The sequence below is a fragment of the Grammomys surdaster genome, unplaced genomic scaffold, assembly GCF_004785775.1.
Source record: "Grammomys surdaster isolate TR1022 unplaced genomic scaffold, NIH_TR_1.0 120945, whole genome shotgun sequence".
Classification (NCBI taxonomy): Eukaryota; Metazoa; Chordata; class Mammalia; order Rodentia; family Muridae; genus Grammomys; species Grammomys surdaster.
In genome coordinates, this window is record NW_021616788.1 from 6,005 (window position 1) to 26,483 (window position 20,479).

At 39.7% G+C, this 20,479-nt stretch overlaps 1 protein-coding gene across 1 annotated transcript in view; it reads left to right on the forward strand.

The window, feature by feature from the left end:
- Positions 1 to 12,713: 12,713 nt before the first annotated feature.
- The window catches only part of LOC114636001 (cytochrome P450 2B1-like), a 17,447-nt gene continuing 9,681 nt past the window's right edge, over positions 12,714 to 20,479 (forward strand). Inside the window, exon 1 of the mRNA XM_028784320.1 lies at positions 12,714 to 12,885. Within this exon, the coding sequence (XP_028640153.1) occupies positions 12,715 to 12,885 (171 nt within the window). The 5' untranslated portion in view covers position 12,714. The remainder of the gene's footprint in view (positions 12,886 to 20,479) is intronic.

Sequence of the window (20,479 nt, forward strand, 5' to 3'; positions counted from 1 at the left end):
TGGACACATGAAGGGTGAATTCAAAGGCCAGTTGGGACGATTGAGGAATGAAGAGATTCACATATGAATTAACCAACAAATAAATGATAAACAGCCCACATGATCAAATAAAACTCATTAGTTTATTAATCCAACTGATATAACACACACACACACACACACACACACACACACACGTTATTGACTGTAGAGAGACTATCAAGCTTATGGCATAGGCAAGATATAGAAGGTGGAACATCTGGGAGGAGAAAAACTTCTGAGATAGAGCCAGGCATGGGAGAGTTTACCTGGGGAGATGTGAGGAGACAGAAGCATGGAATTTGAGCATGGGAACAATCAGCTATATGACAGAATGTAGGTTAGTAGTTGGGTTATTGAAGTTTTGATCTAGTCAGAGTACAGCCTATTTATATGATCAAGGTATATGTAAATATATTTTGAGTCTGAGTCTTATTTTTGAGGTCATGGGGCTGGGAGGAAGATCCATACTTAACTTATAAAATGATGACCAACATGGGGCAATTAGAACCCAAGCTTACAGCCTTAAAAGGCCTGGGTAAAAAGTAGAGAAAAGTCAGGCTAGCTGGACAAGAAGTCTGGTCTCTTAAAAAAAAAAAGAATGATGAAACTTCCTGGAACAGCACAAGACTAGTGGCTGCAAAGGAGTCTACAGAGTGGTAGCACAGAAAGTGGCTTTTTAAAAGACGCCCCTACTAAATTTAAAAGCAGAACACAGAAATTGAGGGGCAGAGCATCTGAGGGGGAGGAACCTATGAGGAGACTACAGCTGTAGGATAAGCCACTCCAGGTTCTCCCAAGCTTGATATAGCAGGTCCACCCAATCCTGTCCTATGGAAATTAACACTCAGTGCTCATGGCATGTGGAAATGCAGCCCTAGGTTGACTATTATGGCCAAAGTCAGGTGGAAGGCTTAAATGCCTTTCCCTGTATACAAAGGGACAATACAGCCTCCGAGCTAAAACACAACAGACTCATGAGAAAGAGACAGGCAGATCTCTATGAATTCTAGACCAGCCTAGTTTACCCAATAAAGTCAGGGTGAAACTCTCTGTTGATAGGTACAGCTACCTGCAAATGACAGTCTAAAATTCAAAATGATAATTTTTCCCTTAAAGATACTCTTTAAGCTTTTTTTTTTGCTTAATAGTAAGTAGAAGTATACTTACTAATTTTAAAAATAAATACACATCCATATTAAATTTTTATAAAGAGAAAGACAAATATAGGTTTAGTTATCCACATAATGTATGTTTGTAATTTCAAATAGAAAGATAATGCTGTTTCTGTTGCCAAAAAGTGGTTTTACCCAGGAAAGATATATTCTGCTAGTCAGTGTAAGGAATCCAGAGACAACTGGACAAAAGAATAAAGAATAATACTGTTAAGTGTATTAACTATATTGCACTTTATTTATCAGTTTGGGAATATAGGATACAAATGTGTTTAGTCAAAGGAGATAAATCAATCCAATAAATACATATGTCACAGAGACAGTATGATATTGTTTTAGATTTTAAAAGATAAGAGATTATTGCCAACTGAAGTCTAAATGTAATATGCCATCATACTGTCTAAGTGGGCACACAGACAGACAGTGGTCCAATTTAAAAAGGTATAGATTGGGGACTTGCTACCTCCAGTGAAGTATGGTATCAATACTACTCTGAACAACTAGTCTCTTTAAATGTGGGCTCCCATGGGTGAACTGGTTACAGCTCACCCTAGTGCATGGCATATAAATCCAAGGCAAAAACTTCTAAGCAGATGCAATGCTATTTGGGAATATGCTTATACACCAAATAGAAGGGAATTTGAAATAAGTTGAATACAGAAAAGGATATTAAATTAAGAGAGAAAAGGGTAAGACAAATACATCTACATAGATAATAATATCCAAAGGAGGGAGAAAGAAATAAAAATTTAAATAAATATTTTCAAGGTTACATAGATACCAAATAATTAAACTCATGCCTTTGATCTCAATACTTGAGAGACCAAGGCAGGGACAGAAAGATTCCTTGTGAGGTCAAGGTCAGTCTAATCTACAGAACAAATCCAGGTCAGTCCAGGTTACACAGAGAAATAATATCGCAATGAATAATAATATTAATTGTTTTAAAATGATCAAAATGAAGGTGACTATAAATTCAGTTGTAGTAGGATTTGATGATTTTTTAAAAATTTCCTCAGTTTCTGTTGTTATCTCTCCCTTTTCAGTTGTGATTTTATTAATTTGGATACTGTCTCTGTGCCCTCTGGTTAATCTGGCTAACGGTTTATCTATCTTGTTGATTTTCTCAAAGAACCAGCTCCTGGTTTTGTTGATATTTTGTATAGTTCTTTCTGTTTCTACATGGTTGATTTCAGCCCTGAGTTTGATTATTTCCTGCTGTATACTCCTCTTGGGTGTATATACTTCTTTTTGTTCTAAAGCTTTCAGGTGTGCAGTCAAGTTGTTAGTGTGTGCTCTCTCCAGTTTCTTTTTGTAGGCACTTAGAGCTATGAATTTTCCTCTTAGCACTGCTTTCATGGAGTCCCACAATTTTGGTATGTTGTGTCCTCATTTTCATTAAATTCTAAAAAGTCTTTAATTCTTTCTTTACTTCTTCCTTGTACAAGTAATCATTGAGTAGAGCATTGTTCAGTTTCCACATGCATTTGGGCTTTCCATTGTTTTTGTCATTATTAAAGACCAGCCTTAGTCCATGTTGATCTGATAGGATGCAAGGGATTATTTCAATCTCCTTGTATTTGTTGAGGCCTGATTTGTGACCAATTATATGGTCTATTTTGGAGAAGGTACCATGAGGTGCTGAGAAAATGGTATATTCTTTTGTTTTAGGATGAAATATTCTATAGATATCAGTTAAATCCATTTGGTTCATAACTTCTGTTAGTTTCATTGTGTCTCTGTTCAGTTTCTGTTTCCATGATCTGTCCATTGCTGAGAGTGGGGTGTTGAAATCCCCCACTATTATTGTGTGAGGTGCAATGTGTGCTTTGAGCTTTAGTAAAGTTTCTTTTATGAATGTGGGTACCCTTGCATTTGGAGCATAGATGTTCAGAATTGAGAGTTCACCTTGGTAGATTTTTCCTTTGATGAGTATGAAGTGTCCTTCCTTATCTTTTTTGATTACTTTGGTTTAAAGTAGATTTTATTTTATATTAGAATGACTACTCCAGCTTGTTTCTTGGGACCATTTGCTTGGAAGATTGTATTCCAGCCTTTTACTCTGAGGTAGTGTTTGTCTTTTTCACTGAGGTGCGTTTCCTGTATGCAGCAAAATTCTGGGTCCCGTTTATGTACCCAGTCTGATAGTTTGTGTCTTTTTATTGGAGAATTGAGTCCATTAATATTAAGAGATATTAAGGAAAAATGACTGTGGCTTTCTGTTATTTTTTGTATTAGAGTTGGAATTATGTTTGTGTAACTATCTTCTTTTGGAGTTGTTGAAAGATTACTTCCTTGCTTTTCCTAGGTTTTAGTTTCCCTCCTTGTGTTGGAGTTTTCCATCAATTAACCTTTGTAGTGCTGGATTTGTGGAAAGATATTGTGTAAATTTGGTTTTGTCAAGGAATATCTCGGTTTCTCCATCTATAGTGATTGAGAGTTTTGCTGGGTATAGTAGTCTGGGCTGGCATTTGTGTTCTCTTAGTGTCTGTATGATGTCAGTCCAGAATCTCCTGGCTTTTATAGTCTCTGATGAGAAGTCTGGTGTAATTCTTATAGATCTGCCTTTCTATGTTACTTTACCTTTTTCCTTTACCGCTTTTAGTATTTTTTCTTTGTTTTGTACATTTGATGTTTTGATTATTATGTGATGGGAGGTATTTCTTTTCTGGTCTAATCTATTTGGAGTTCTGTAAGCTTCTTGTATATTCATGGACATCTCTTTCCTTAGGTTAGGGAAGTTTTCCTCTTTAATTTTGTTGAAGATATTTACTAGCCCTTTAAGTTGGGAATCTTCACCCTCATGTATACCTATTATTCTTAGGTTTGGCCTTCTCATTGTGTCCTGGATTTCCTGGATGTTTTGGGTTAGGAACTTTTTGCATTTTGCATTTTCTTTGACAGTTGTGTCAATGTTTTCCATGGTACCTTCTACACATGAGATTCTCTCTTCTATCTCTTGTATTCTGTTGGTGATGCTTGCGTCTATGACTCCTGATCTCTTTCCTAGGTTTTCTATCTCCAGAGTAGTCTCCCCTTGAGATTTCTTTATTGTTTCTACTTCCATTTTTAGATCTTGGATGGTTTTGTTTAATTCCTTCACCTGTTCATTTGTGTTCTCTTGCCATTCTTTAAGGGATTTTTGTGTTTCCTTTTTAAGGGCTTCTAGCTGTTTACTTGTGTTCTCCTGTACTTTTTAAAGAGAGTTGTTTATGTCCTTCTTAAAATCCTCTATCATCAGCATGGGAAGTGATTTTAGTTCTAAATCCTGCTTTTCCGGTGTGTTGGGGTGTCCAGGATTTGCTATGATGGGAAAACTGGGTTCTGATGATGCCAAATAACTTTGGTTTCTGTTGCTTAAGTTCCTGCATTTGCCTTTTGCCATCTGGTTAACTCTAGTGTTACCTGTACTCACTGTCTCTGACTGGAGCCTGTCTTTCCCATTATCTTGCTTGTGTCAGAACTCCTCAGGGTCCAGATGTCTCTGTGATTCTGTGATCTTGTGATTCTGAGCTCCCTCTGCTCTGAGTAGAGTGACTCCTCTAGGATGTCTCAGGATATGGTGTCTCCATGGGAGCAGACCAGCTATGTGTCTGCCCCAGCCACAAGGACCAAGAGAGGGGCATAAGAGAAGTGGAATTCCGCAGGGGCGGGGTTTGGGTGCCTGGTGGGTCCTGAGTGCCAGAGTGATTGGTAAGACATACTGGTGCTGGGACAAAGAATGATGCTGACCATTGGACAAACTGCCTTGCTTCAAGCTTGTAGACTTTGTGGGACAGAGAACATGGAGAATGTGGAAACTACCTTCAAAAAATTAATTAAATAGAGAGGTTATAATGACCCTTCTCTTTCCTTTAATGGGACCAGTTATTCTGACTCAATCATGGACTGTTCTAGAAGTCAATTCAATATTGGGAATAACAGTCTTCATTTGGAAGACTGGTTCTGAACATTTTCAGAGACATATTTGGAAGTTAGCTGCCGTTGTCTATGATATTATGTTAACAAGAGATAAATTTGGGACAGGATCTGGATTTCAAACAAGTGTTAGTGCATGTGTTAAGGCTCCTAATCTTTTATTAATTGGCCATGTTAAAATTACTTTTGTTTCTTCTACAGTATTTAATGTAAGTTGTACTGATTTTACACTTTATAATTGTGTTAGTGTGTTGAAAACTGGGATGTCTGTTATGGTGCCCTATCAACTAGCTTTTGTTTTATTGCCTGTAAGTTTTACAGGACCTTGGTATTCTGTAAAGAGCTCGTAGATATTGGAAGAAGCGGGTCAAGCTTTAAGCAAAAGCAAGAGGGTAGTGAGCTTGACTATTGATGGTACAGTTGCTTTAATTACATTAGTAGTTAGCTGCACTGCTTCTGAAATTGCTTTGACACAAGAACTTAAGACAGCTACTTTTGTTAATCATTTAGCAAAAAATATGTTACTAATGCTCTGTGTGTTCAAGAGGATTTAAATAGGCATTTGGAACAACAAATTAATGCTCTTCATTATACTATTCAAATTATTGGAGAGGAGGTTCAGAGTTTAAGAGTAAGAAACCATCTTCAGTACCAGGATAAAAACCAATGGATTTGTGTTACTTCTTAAATTTACAATGGTAGTCACTATAACTGGGGAAAAGTTCAAAGACTCTTGCAGGGTATTTGGTATAATTCTAACACCTCTCTGGATATTTTAACTTTGTGTACTGAGATTATACATTTAAAGAATGCTGCTTCATTGAGCTTTAGTGTTGCAGATATTGCTGATAAAATTATTTATGGCTTAAGGTCAGTATTTCCATCTTGGTCAAGCTTCAAGAATGGCATAAATAGCTTGATCATGCTAGCCTTTCTTGTCCTAGGAATACTTTTATTCCTGCTTATTGTGATATAACTTGCCTTAACGACATCAACATGTTGGTGGCTCAAATACATGGCCTGAAACTAAAAATGCACCCCCAGAGAGAGTTATTAATTTAATAGGTTGGCAATCAGAGACGGATAAGTTTCTGAACAGAGCCTTATCAACCTAAGACAGAAATGCATTGTTTTTGATATTGCATATTCCATGATGGGTAAGGAAGGCTTTCTTGTCAGAACAACCTAAGACAGATGTAGTCTTGTTTATGAAATAAAAAGGGGGAGATGTGGAGAGTTTTTGAGGTTGAGATTCTAGAAACTTGACAGGAATTAGATATTGGGTCAGGCTAAAGAAGTAAGCTCAGGTGGGAATCAGACTTTGGGCTAGGACTCAGAAAATAGACTCAGATTAAGAATATTTGCATTTGAGTTAATGCAAAGCTTAGAGAGGGTTCAGCTGAGGAGTGTGTGGCATTCCTTTTGTCTTGGTCATCCTGATTAGCTCCTAGAAATGGTGTTTACGGCATTTGTTTATTGCCTTGCTTGTTCCTTGACCCAGAACTGATCTTATTATTTTGCATGTACTTAAAGTCATATAAAAGCAGGCTGGAAAAAATAAACCCACTTCAGCCTCAGAACTGGCTGAGGTCATGCTACAGTGTTGTCTAATTGTCTTTTTTCTGTTTAATCCTTGCCCACTCCCTGGAAAATCTGTTTACTGACTGAGTTGTCTTGGTCACAAGAAAGTATGGGGGTGGGAGTAAGAGAGTTAACTAAGGACACACAGTGGATTAGAACTACATTGTGTAATATGATAGCTGCTTTCCAAACACGAAATTAAACACCTGTAAGATGCCAGACATGGTGGCATGCATGTGTAATTCCAGTACTAGGAACCTGAGAGAATAGCATTGTGTGTTCAAGGTGAGTCTGGTATGCATAGTTAGAACTTGTCTAAATCAAACAGACAAATAAACTAATTTAAAATGTGCTATGGATAATAAAATTCAAACATCAAATTTTATGATATAATTTAAGCATCAGAGGTATGTGAATGATCTTCTATACACATCAAAGATGAGATATATTATTACTTTGAAAATACACACCAGATTTCAAACAGAAGTGGAACACAAACAACCTGTGATCACTACCAACCTCATTCCCAGAGCTCCTGGCATCAGCCTCTAATTTTTGATATTGAAAGGAAAGATCAGAGTGAGCCTGGGTGGCAGAGCAACCTTCAAAATATCATTGACACATGTTGGCACACGTGTGTAATCCAAGTGCTGGGATGTGGAGGCAGGAGAAATAGGAGTTCACGTTCAGCCCGGGATACATAGTCATATGTTTCCCTAAAAGCAAAGCAAAGCAAAGCGAAGCGAAGCAAAGCAAAGCAAAGCAAAGCAAAGCAAAGCAAAGCAAAGCAAAGCAGTGCAAACCAAACCAAACCAAACAACCAAACCAAACCAAACCAAACCAAGCCAAACCAAACCAAACTAAAAAAAATATGGCTGCTAGGATTTAGCTGAGTTGATGGAATGTTGGCTTGCCTAGTGTACACAAAGCCCTGAGTTTAGTCCCTAGCATTGTATAGTATGGCAAAAATGGTTCATGATTTTACTCTCAGCACCAACACAGGATGCAGAAGGACCAGGTGTATTCAGTCTTTTTTGGCTACCTTGTGCTGAGGTCGTCACAGCAAGAAAAGAATGAAAGAAGGAAGTCCATTGAAATTTTAGGTTGCTTTTGACCTGCTTGTCTATCAGGATAATCATATACATTGGGTGATCCTTGACCACTGGGGCACCATGATGCCGATCCATGTGAGGAGTACATGATGTTGATGTTTTGGGGTCTTAGATAACTGATATGCCTTGTGTTGAAAATACTTTGGGAAGATCACTGTAACTGTAAACCGTATCCAGTCAAGAATGACCTTAGGTTGCAGCTCCACCCTCAGGGTCCTGAGATTATAAGTGTTCATTATCACACTCACTTTACTCAGTGTTGAAGGTAAATATGAGTCTTCATGTATGCTAGGAATATATTCCATCAACTGAGCCCATCTCTAACCAGTTGTGTTCTATAATGTCTACATAACTCTGTAGAGGTGAGTGTTGTCAAACTGGCTGGCCCTTATTCATTTCCCTCTCCATCTTCCTCTCTTCTCTACAGAGGACTCATATCCTTCCAGGTTCATTTTTTGTCACCACTTTTCTTGTCAAATGTTCAGATAAGATACAATTTATGTCATAAATAAGGAAGATCCAAGATGACCCTGGTCAGTATGATTTATACCAGTATGTTGTAATATAGATTTAATGAATCTTGCTGTGGGGTTACTTCCCACCTTTGACCATTTATGTTCCAGATAAAAGTTACACACAACCTTCTATTTTAAAATATGTCTTAGGCAAAACAATAGCTGGGTAATTCCCTAACCTCCATGTTGTTAGAATCTATTTTCCTATTGATAACTCTGCGTTACTACTGACTAATTTTTATGTTCTGTCTGGGCTGCTCTTAACTCCAAATGGTCAGCCCACATGGCCACATTTTTATGGCTCAGCTATCTTATTGCAGTTCTTATTGCAGTTCTCCGTCTCCCTCCTGCACTTTCTTCCTCTCCCATGGTGTCTTCTTTCCCCTTCTCCTTCCTCTGGATCTCTAGCCTGGGAAGCCTACCCCCACCCACACTTATGTCTCTTCTCCCCAGGTGTCAGCTGCTGGCATCTTTATTTACCAATCAGAATTAACTAGGGGCAGGGTCCCCAAGGCTATGTGCAGATTCCAAATCTTAGAGGCCAGCACTTAGATTACAATAAACAGTAAGACAAAACCTCAACAGTATGTAGTTCACAATGGAATGATGCCCACAAAATTGATAAATTACATGGTGATCTATGGGAAACACTTTTTGAAATTAAAAGTTTGGGGTATTAGGATACATTAAATATCTTTTCTTTGAGAATAGGGCATAGTTACTTTTAGGGGAGAAATCAGGCCAGAGTGCTAATTGCTGAATATTCCCTCTAAAGTTCATGCTGAAACGTAAATGGAATAGAGGCAGGTGGAAGAGCTGGACTTGAACCCAAAGCCTCTGCTTCCCTCTACTCCAGAATGAATAAATCCTGGCTCACTTGGAGCCTAGGAAGCCTTGCACTATAACTGAATTAGGGAATGATATGTCAGTTGGGAAGGTTGTTCAGCAGTTAAGAACACTTGCTGTTCTTTCAGAGGACCTGGATTCAGTTCTCAGCACCTACATCATGGCTCAAACCCATATGTAACTCTAATTTCCAGGCATACAGTGGCCTCTCCTGACCTCTTGGGCACCAGACATGCACATGGTGAACATCTATATGTTAAGATGAAACACCTATACACATCAAATCAAAACAAAACAAAAAAGCAAAACAAACAACAGCACAAAGCTGTACCGGTTCACAGTGGCTTTTTTGACTGAATAGATGTTCACTGAGATGTATAGACCTTGGGCCTAATCAATTTCCGAGTTTTTAAAATAACACAGTTCACTTAATAAAGCAATGAAATAAGAAGTGAGATGTTTAAAATGTGATTAGGTCATTCTGATTTTATCTTTATATTGTGATTTGGTTGTGGGATGTTTCTTACCAGTTTACTTGTTTGAACAGATGGTCTTGGTGATGATATGTTAGATGGTAAAACCATCCCAGGAAGTTTGGTAAAATAGAGCAGGTTGAGACCTAGAGACTCGGTGGGCACACACCTGAGACTTAGGTGACTCTCTGCCCCTTTCCAGACTCCTGGCCTGGAACATGTGCCACTCTCCTCACATAAAGAAATGTGTCCTATGGTCATGTAGACCCAAAACAGAGTTCTCCATGATAACGAGGTATCTAGAAGCTCAGAGGACTTAACCAATAAGCTTCCCTTCCCAGACGTTCTTCCCTGTAAAAGGTATTTAATCTGAAGTCTACCCTGAGAAATGGGGATGGTACATCATGCATCCATTTTCCACTACGAACAACCAATAAACTGTTTAGAAACATGGATTGTCTCTCTCATCAGGATCCATCATGGGGAGCAATGGACAAGGCAATCAGCTAAAGAGCTACAACTTAATTCTCCCTTCAAAGGCCTCTCTGTACTCCCAGCCGCAACTGCCACCAAGCCTACTTCCGAGGTAAGGACAGTTGCCCCTGGGACAGACCAGAGCTCCTCTTTCCCCTGGACCAGACTAGGTGTTGTCTCGAGCCCACGAGCTCCTGACTCCATTCCCTGCTCTTCTGTGACTCTCAGTGGCATGCAGATGTCCAAGAGTCTGAGAACCCCATGGCCCTGGCCTTGTCACAGCCCTGGGGAGCCTCAAACCAGTTCTGGCTTTCCCATATCCCTGACTGTCTTTACTACCCGGAGCCATGTCTTGGTGCTTCCCTACAGCCTGGCACCTGCCCTCGTGGAGGCATGGGATCCTCGTGGAGGCATGGGATACTCGCAGTTTAACTGCCCAAGTTCTGCCTCCCCAAGAGGCCATGCAGATGCGGACTGACAGTGATATTTTTGGCAGTTGTGTTTAAGAGGGGGCTGGGGGTAGCAAATTACATAGATTGTGCTTACAGTTATAGCCTGGCTTGATCTTTCCCTTGCACATGCCTTTTTTCCCCTTCTTATTTGTGGTCAGTCATAATCCCCCATGTCAATGCTGGAGCCAAAACCACCCTGGATTTTAAGCCAACCACATAACAACCCTATGCCTGGTACTGATTTTCTGCTTTAGTTAATTTGTTCATCACTATGGCTAAATAATCTGCTTAGAAGCAAGTGTGAAGGACTTACTTATGGTCAGATTCATGGCAAAAAGGCATGCAGGTGGGCACTATGTTTGCTCTGGGAGTGTAAGGCATATAGGAAGGAGAGAGAAGAGGATGGAGATAGAAAGTCCCTCAATGAACATACTTCTTTCTGCTAAGTATTCCATGTTAAAGGGCACAGAACATTCTAAGAACACTACTGGTTAGAGATCAAGAGTTCAAACACGTAGAGTCATGGGAAATATTTCACATTCTAGCCATGGTGTTTGTGAACGGATTGCTGTCATTACCATAGGAGTGTGTCTTGTAAGAGCATATTCAGGCTTCTTTTTAACTCTCCCAGCCTTAGGCACACTTGCTTGCCCCTGTGACATGTTATAGTACAGCGCAAAGGCCTTACCAGGTCCTGGTGATGTGTTCTACTTCTAAAATGTCGCCTCATCATAATCACTCAGTCTCTTGTATTCTGCTTCAGACTTCAGAAAACAAACTAAGACAGACTCTCCATCCTGTAGCTCAGAGTCTATAGGAGGGAACAGAAACATAGTCTGAAAAGAGAGATAGCAAGAGGAAGGTCAGGGAGCTTCATGTCCCTGTAGACAGCCAGGAGGAAGTGATTACCAGTCACAGTAATCAGAGATCTAGAGTCTCCAACTGCTCCTTTGCCAGGCTGAAGCCTCTCTGTCCACCTGACTGTACCTCACCATGCAGGTATCTGTCCCCTCTCTCACTTTTTCAGTTCCTCTTTTCTTGGTTAAGGTTTCCACCGCTGTGAAGAATCACTACAACCAAGGCAACTCTTATAAAGAAAACATTTCATTGTGTCTGGCTTACAGTTTCAGAGGTTTGGTCCATTATCACCGTGGTAGGACAAATGATAGAGTTCAGGAAGATTTGGTGCTAAGGAAGGAGCTAGAGTTCTATGTGTTGATTTAAAGGCAAAAGAAGGGCCTGGCTTCTATACTAGGTGTAGTTTGAGCGTATATGCTTCAAACCCCACCTCTATAGTGACACGTTTCCTCTAACAAGGCCACACTTTCTGTAATAAGGCCGCATCTCCTAATAGTGCCAGTGCTTGTGGGTCAACCATTCAATGACATGAATCTATGGAGGACATACCTATTCAAACCACTATAGCTCATCTGTGGCTGTCACAGGCTAGAGAGTAAAATGTGGACTCTGGATCTATCACATCTGTACTAGGCTTGGGGTTTGTACAAACACACTGAGACTCACACAGTAACATGCAACTCTATCCCTGTCACTCAAGTACCACATGAAACTAAGAATATACAGAGTAGCTTGACAGTGGAAGAATATACACACACATACACATTTAATCACAACATTCAGAAAGCAAAGGCAGGATGTTCTCTGAGTTTGAGGCCAGACTAGTCTATAGAGCAAGTTTGGCTACATAGAGAAACATTGTCTTGAAAAAGTAGTCACATGTGCACATTCAAATGTATCTAGAGGAACACAGAAGGACACACGTGCACATTCACATTAGAAATATCACTCACATATGCAGTACACACACAGGTGCGTGCCTGAGTAAGGAAACAGACAAAGCTGAGCTGACAAGCACACACCCACCCCCAGAAACAATGAGGCACCACTCCCAGTGTCCTTTTGTCCTGTGTATCTATTTCAAGGTGTCCTTGCCAACCACAGTATAGGGGTAATAGAATAGGGAGTGAGCAGGTCACCAGCAGTCCAAACAGGAAGTATGATGCTCACACACCTGGACAATGACAGGGCGTGGGAACAGCTGAAGTTGCATAAGTGAATGGAGAGGCAGGTTCAGCATAAAAGTTTCTTCTGGAGTGTGCAGTGAAGAGGACAGTGTTTAGTTCAGGAACATGGAGCTCAGTGTCCTGCTCCTCCTTGCTCTCCTCACAGGCTTCTTGCTACTCTTGATCAGGGGCCAGCCAAAGACCCATGGCAGTCTTCCACCAGGACCCTATCCCCTGCCCTTCTTGGGAAACCTCTTGCAGATGAACAGAGGAGGCCTCCTCAAGTCTTTTATTCAGGTGAGAACTATATGAGGCCTTAGTGTGGGCTTCCCCCTGCTTTTGTTTTTGGAGGTCACTCAGAGGAAAGAGCGAGAGACTCATTCAGGGTTTAAGTTCAGGTAGAAAGGTTGCTGATAGGAGGGTGAGATTCTGACTAGTGATAGATGTTGGCTCATGCTCAGATTGACAAGCGAGTCTTCCTGTGTTGGAAGTGTATGGCGCACTGTGTTTGGAGTATGAGAAGCATAGTTATTGAGGTATAAGCATGCATATTTTCACTTCATGGGGCTTGTCTGTTCCAGAAGAGAAAGAAAAATATCAGAGGCATCAACAAACAAGGTTTCTTGGCCAGCAAAAGAGATTAACCTGAGGTGTTCCAGGACAAAGGGGAGGAGAGGGAAGGCAGGAGGTAAGGTGGGTAGGTAGGTAGGTGGGTAGGGCTAATCTGTTATAAATACTACATGCCATCCAAGCAGCTGGTTCTGGCACCATCTTTACTAGTTCTCACAAGTGAGATTCCATGTTTAATTATCACTTGGTCATTGCTAATTAATAAACATTCATTCCCTCACATCCTATTGACAGAGCTGAAACAGCGGCAACAATCCCAATGTCCTGCTACCTCTTGGTTTTTAATAGATCACCTACCTGGATCAATGGTGTATTCACTTTTTAAAATTAGTTTTCTGAGACAAGGTCACCACCCTACTATTTCCAGTCTAATGATCCACTTGACTTAACATCTCATACACTGGAATGATGCATGTGGGACACACTTGGCCACAACTGTTTTAAAAATGTTCTACCCACATGTTGCAAATGTCAAGTTAACATCCCATTTAATTTTGTATGTTTTTGAAAATAGTCTCTGAACATCTAATTCCTTCCTTTTGCATTCTCATGTCTATCTTTGCTTCTGAAGCCCCTTCCTACTTGGAAGCAACTATAGTTGCTTCAATCCGTATGGATGTGGGGACTATTTATTGGGACATGGACAACTTATGAAGGGCTGTACCACTGAAGAAAGTGGAATCCTCCCCGAGCATTCTAGCTGCCCACAGACTCAGAGTGAGAGCTGAGGGTACCCTGTCACGATTACCTGACATGTTCCATCTTTTCTCTGTAGGGACATCCATAATGTCATAAGCAAACAAGGTTTCAAGAAGCTAGGCAATATGTAGTGAGAAAGGAAACTGCTACCTTCTACAGGGAGCTTTGAACAATTGTTCAAATCCATGATCTAAGTGTGTGGCAATGTCAGAGAGCTAAGCTGTGTTACTCGGCCCACAGGACCTGAGAGTCTGGTTGTAGATACAGAATAAAACTATAAAAATTTATTAGTCAAGTTACTTGTTCACTTGGTGATATTGGATAAAATCAAAGCATTAGGAATTTTAAGGTCACTTGAGAATTGATACAGATTTACATAAGGGGCAGGACTTGCCAGAGCCACAAAGACTTCCTTGGATAAAGATGAGCATTGAAAAGAAGTCATTCCTGTGCAGCAATTGGTGCTAAGAGTGGAGCATGATGTTATGATGTAACACAGACAAGGCAGGTGTTGAATTTTCTGGTAATGTGGATGAGACAGCTTGACTGAAGCCAAGAATGGTAAGAAGTGAAGTGGTTCAACTAAACAGGCAAGATCAAGTCTCTGGGTGTCATTATCTGTTCTCTGTTGCTATCATAAAGGTCCAGAGGCTAAGTTCCTTATAAATCAAAGGCTCATCCATCTCCTAATTGTGGAGTTTGGCAGTCTAAGATCAAGCAGTTCATTTTTTCCCAGACTCTGGTGAGGAGTCCTCTCATGAGTCACAACACGGTAGAGGAAAGAAAAAAATCTGTCACATGCAGAAGAGGCTAACCATGTGGAATGGCCTTATTTTATAATAGTCAATTCACCAAGGATCCTCTCTGCTTGTTCAGTATTAAAGTATTCTGTGGATCTGCTCTGAAGACCCAGTGTCTTTCATTAGGCTCCAGCACTTGAAGGCTCAACCACCTCTCAACACAGCCATTGTAGGGACCGAGCCCCCAGCATGTGAACCCATAGAGGACACTTAAACTATTTTCAAGTCATAGCACATAGAACAGGAAAGAAAAAAAGGGTAGCTGATCCAGACAGGTGGCTTTGGATGCCAACTGGTGGTCATATCCAATGGTGAACACCAGAAGAAATCAGCTTGGCTGTCTCAAGCATTTTCTTCATGAGCCTGATTCAGACAGCTGCTAGAGATCATGTCACCTCCATGAGGTTTGGCTCAACTTTATACCCACGTGCTGATGAACTTGAAGGTGCTGACAAGCCCTCTAGAATGTTTTCTGGAGGCTTCCATGGTGGCTCAAGAAGCTAGATCCACTCCACTAGGCAGTTGTGTTGTTCTAAGATGGTTGTGTGGGTTTTAATCATGATGTGTTTGATATAAAGATTGAGGTCTTTATTACATCATTACCTTAGCTAGTAGTAGAGAAGCAAAGACAAACTGTTGCCTCAATTGCCAATGTTAGAACTAAAAAACCATGAAGATTCTATAGTTTCAGATTAACACTTTAATTTTTTTAAATAAATAAATTATATATTACAGTACTATTACACTGGGTGGCATTATTTCAATATTGTTTTTAAAACCTGTTTTTAAAGCTGTGTATGGTCATACATGACATCCTGTTATTGGGTACAAGAAGGAAACTCAGGGCTTCAGGCATGCCAGACAAGCAATCTGCCAATGGAACACATCTTCAGTCCCTAGAGTGGTACCTTCAAAGCATCCTTCCACAACTCCTTTTGTTCTGTCCTGTTCTTCTTTGTCTTACCACCATCATCTTGGCATCATTTCTTAGGACCTGTGTTCTGTATAAGTAGTGACACAGAGGCTTCTAATGTAGTTTAAAGCTTCGACTTTTTGCTAGGATAGTCTCTCAGCTATTTCATCTAACCTAACTGGGATATCTTGCTCATGGCCTACCACTGGCTAGCTCCTCTATATCTTTCTCTCCACTACATCCCATGTCTGTTCCTTTGTGTGTCTACTCTCTGAATCTCCTGTTCTGCTTTCTTCCCCTGTCTCATTCTTTCTGGCTGAAAGTTCTGCCCAATATTTCCTGCCTTAGCAGGAATAAATATCTGTCAGCTCCTTATTATAAGCAACCATCATCAAGACAACTTCTGATCCAATTCTTGATTGCCTTTAGGCAGATGAAGAAGGATGATTTTTTACAAAATAGAAAACCCAGTGATGAACCATAGAAATGGCAATACCAGAATCCTGTCAGCGTTTAGCTCTCTGCTGGTATAGAATGAACAATTTAAGATACAGAGTCACACCTTCACACAATGTAAAAAACATTATCCCAGCAATCACTCTTTCCTCCTCTTACCTCCTTACTTCTGAGATCTGCCTCACAAATGCATTAATGTATCTGTCACAAGAGTGGGTTTGCTATCAAAGTGAGTTCAGCTCTCTCCTCCTCAGATTTATTTTTTCATCTCTCATTCTTTTAACATGAGTGGCATGGAAGGAAAGACCTTCCAGATGTATCTACAATGACTTGGAAACCCCCAGTCTCAAGAACCATAAGAAATAAATCTCTGTTTTTTATAGATTGTCCAGTGTCAGGCATTTGGAAAATAAACTGAGACCTGAGACAGAGGATGTAATTTTATTCAGGGAATGTTCATCTACACAGGTACACAGATGGTGAGAGGAGAGGCTGAAATCTAGTATATAGAGGTATGGAGGTCCCAAGTCTTTGAAACACTCCTGGCATAAAGCTACTTAATGATGGAGATATCACTAAATCTTTTCAGAATCTTGTTGAAAGTGTAGGCCACTATTTTTGTAAATATGCACATAAAAATTAATGTAAACTTTTGAGTATTTCTCAGGTCTAGTGGCACACACATGTAATCCCAGAACTTGGGAAGTGGAAGCAGGACAATACAGAAGTCAAGGTCATCCTTTTGCTACATACAGAACTTGAGACCACCCTGAAATACAAGAGATCCTGTCCGAAGAAAAACAACTTACGAAATTGTTTTGAGAATGTATTGACGTCTTCCAGGCTTTTCACTACCAGATAGCTATGCAGGATTCCACATATGTTTTGAGAGCATAAATAGAACATATGTGCATGTCCTGACAGTGGGGAGGGGGACTGATACCAGTATTTCTCTGTCCTTTCAAAGTCAGAGAGATGTGTGATTGCGCTTGAGTTTCAAGTCTTCCTGAGATTGCTTTCCTCTTCTGGAGACAACTAGGATGTACGGTTCCTAAATGTATGACAATTGATGTTTATTAAATGACATCTGCCTTGATCCATGCATTCACTCATTCTTCAACTCAATGGTAAATTATTTGTCTCCTGTGTTCTGGAGAACACTGGAGATGTGGTATCTTAGAGGCATGTAAGATCACCATGACAATGGAACTTTAACCTGGGCATGACAGACAAATGGAAGCAGATAGAAGGGGGTAGTGAATACAATAAGCAGTGTGCTACTTTAGAAAGTGGATGGAGTTGGGAACAGGGCATCTTCCTTTGTCTGTGAACAGAGACTCTGAGAGATACAGGTGGTGTTACCAGAGAGGGTGAGTTTTGCTCAAAGAACCTGAAGAGGAGCAGGGTCAGGGGGCAACTTGGGTCTCTTGTCAATGAGGAGCACTTGAGGAATGGAGCAGCAGGAAGACTGTTAGGGTCAGGTCAGGTAGGACTGTGTGGATTTTGTGTGGACATGGTAGATTTTGATCTAATTTTTTTGCAGCAGGGATACAATGCAGGGCTTGAGGAAGATTAGGGGTATTAAGTAACATGTGTTTCAGTGAATGCTCTGACATGGTTTGTGGTCAAACTTTTCTTACAGATGTTAGAACAGAAGCAGGGAATCCTGCAAGTAGCTTGCAGAGGGTGATGCATACCATTTTAAAGTAACTCTAAGTATAACTTTTAAAACATGCTTGTTTGTGAGTATGTATGTAGGTATGAGTGCATGTATATATATATTCATATATATATGTGAATGTACTTCTAATTGTGTGCACCACCTGTTCATGAAGCAGAGGCCAGAGGAGGGAGCCATGGGTATTCCTCTATCAATATGTCTAGTCTTTTGAGGAAGGATCTCTCCCTCAATCTAGGTCTGAATCAGCAAGTCCTAGCAATCTTCTACTTTCATCCTTTAACACTTTAACCTCAGGTCATAGGCACATGTGAATCCCCTGGCTTGTTACATTAGTGCTGGGATCCAAACTCTGGTCATCATGGCTGAGTAGGATGTGCTCCTAAGTGCTGAGTCCCAACTATTACATTTAAAAATGATATTATATATATAATATGTATATATATGTATGTATATATAATATATATATATATATATGTATTCTGCCATTTATCTATCTATGTGTCAATCATGTATCTATCATCTATCAATCATCTACTTATCTCTATTGATTAATTATTGGTCTATTTCTCTGCTTATCTGTCACCTATGTATTTATTCATCTGTCCATCTGTCTGTCAGTATCTATCTATCTATCTATCTATCATCTACCTATCTACCTATCTTTTATCTTTCTATGTGTCAATAATCTATCTGTGTATTTATCATCCATCTTTTATCTTTATATCTACAATTATTCTGTCAATTAATTTTCTCTATTCTCTATTATGCATGTATTTATTCACTGGCTATCTATCATCTATCTATCTATCTATCTATCTATCTATCTATCTATCTTTCTATCTTCTTCATCATCATCATCATCTATTGTCATCATCATTGGGTGTGTGTCTGTGTGTGTGTGTCTGCGTTTGAGTGTTAAGTGCACATGCATACTGGATTTTTGAAGAAGCCAAAAGAGAACCTCAAATCCCATGAAGCTGACAAATACAGGCAGTCATTAGCTATGTGACATCGGAAGTAAACTAATTTCAGGCGCCCCTAGCCTCTCCAGCTCCAACTATAAATTGTGAGGGAAGACATTGTTGAAGTGGGTCATCACCCAAAAAAGCACACAGCTCAGTGTATCTTCAGAATGAGCACAAGCTTCTCATCCAGGTGCAGATCAGTAAACACGAAGATTGGTTCCTGTCTTATACTCTTGTTGTCACTACCTTCCCACCATTTCTGACAAGTGCAGTGACTTTAGCTGTGTTTGAATGTCATTCAGATGCAGCAGATGTAAACAAAACTTGCTTCTGTGTTGTCATTTATTCAGCAAGTTTTTTTTTTCATATCATTGATCTGAGCTGTGGATTGTTAGCACACTGTCACATAAGATTTGATGGTATGACCCTTCTGAAACCATAAATGCATCCAAACCAAACATAAGTAGAATTTTTGTTTTGTTTTCATAGAATTATTACCTAAACAATATTAGTACTGACCATTTCCATAGCATTTAATTTCTATTAAGTGCATGGAAATCTAGACTGAGCTAAAGGTTACAAGAGGAAGAGGGTAGGTTACTTGCAAACATGCACCATTCTGTTAAAGGGCTTTCAGCACTGGAAGGTTTGGATATTCCTGGGACCAATTCCCAGGAGATGCCCAGAGATGTTTGTACTTCCAGGCAGCTTTCCACCTCTCTGTACTGTAGACATGATTGACAGTCAGGGCCACCACCCGGGGTCATCCATTTCCCCTCCCTAGTAACCCAGTGGATGGGTCAGGTTCATTCTTTCTGATGGTTGTCAGGAGGCATTGATAAGGTTGAAGCCGGGTCACAGGAAGGATGGTTCTGGCATAGTTTATTAAAGTATTTAACAAAATCATTAAATCTCAGTTCTCTGGGAACGGTTTTAATTTAAGTGAAAGAAAGCACACATAGAATGACTGTTCAACTAGTCAGTGTTAAGGTTTAATTAGATGAAGTAAACCCTTGTCCTTTGCATGAGGTTTCCTGTCTAGGTGTAACTATTGAGATTTGGTTATTTGACTTCCTATGGAGAGAAGGTAGTGGGGAAAGAGGGTTCAAGGAATGGAAGCAAACCCTTAGGAACATTGGCTTTATGAATACAGTCATCTGTAAAAATAACAGCAGCATCAGTCAATTAATGAAACATTTCCCTACATTTATCAAGAATAAGTACTATAAACTAGCAAATATCCATAATTGAAATTTTTATACCACAATTTTTACTTAAAATGCCATTAAACATAGCTTTCAGATGATTTATAATGTTCTAAAGGAATTGGTGTACCAATTTATAGAAATTATTTAAAAAATTCATATTGTACATTACAAAATAGAAGTTATCATTTTTAACCTCTGTCATTAGTGCTGATGTTTATATTGCAATGACAACTGTTTTGTTCTGTTGTCCATGAGGAAACCGTAGATCAAAAAATTAGGAAACTGATCTCAAATTAAAAACTATAATCAGTGCAGTCGAAATCTAAATATAGATTTGTCTGCATAGGACTGCTCTATCTTTTTGTTTTTATATTAAAGGTTGGTTTATTGGGAAGCTGTTCTTGATGAAGGATGTTCTTAATGAGATGCCATGAACTGGTGGCCAGCTGAAGGGCAGGGTCATGGGTCTATATGTGTATCATCTATCTATCTATCTATCTATCTATCTATCTATCTATCTATCTATCTATCTATCTATC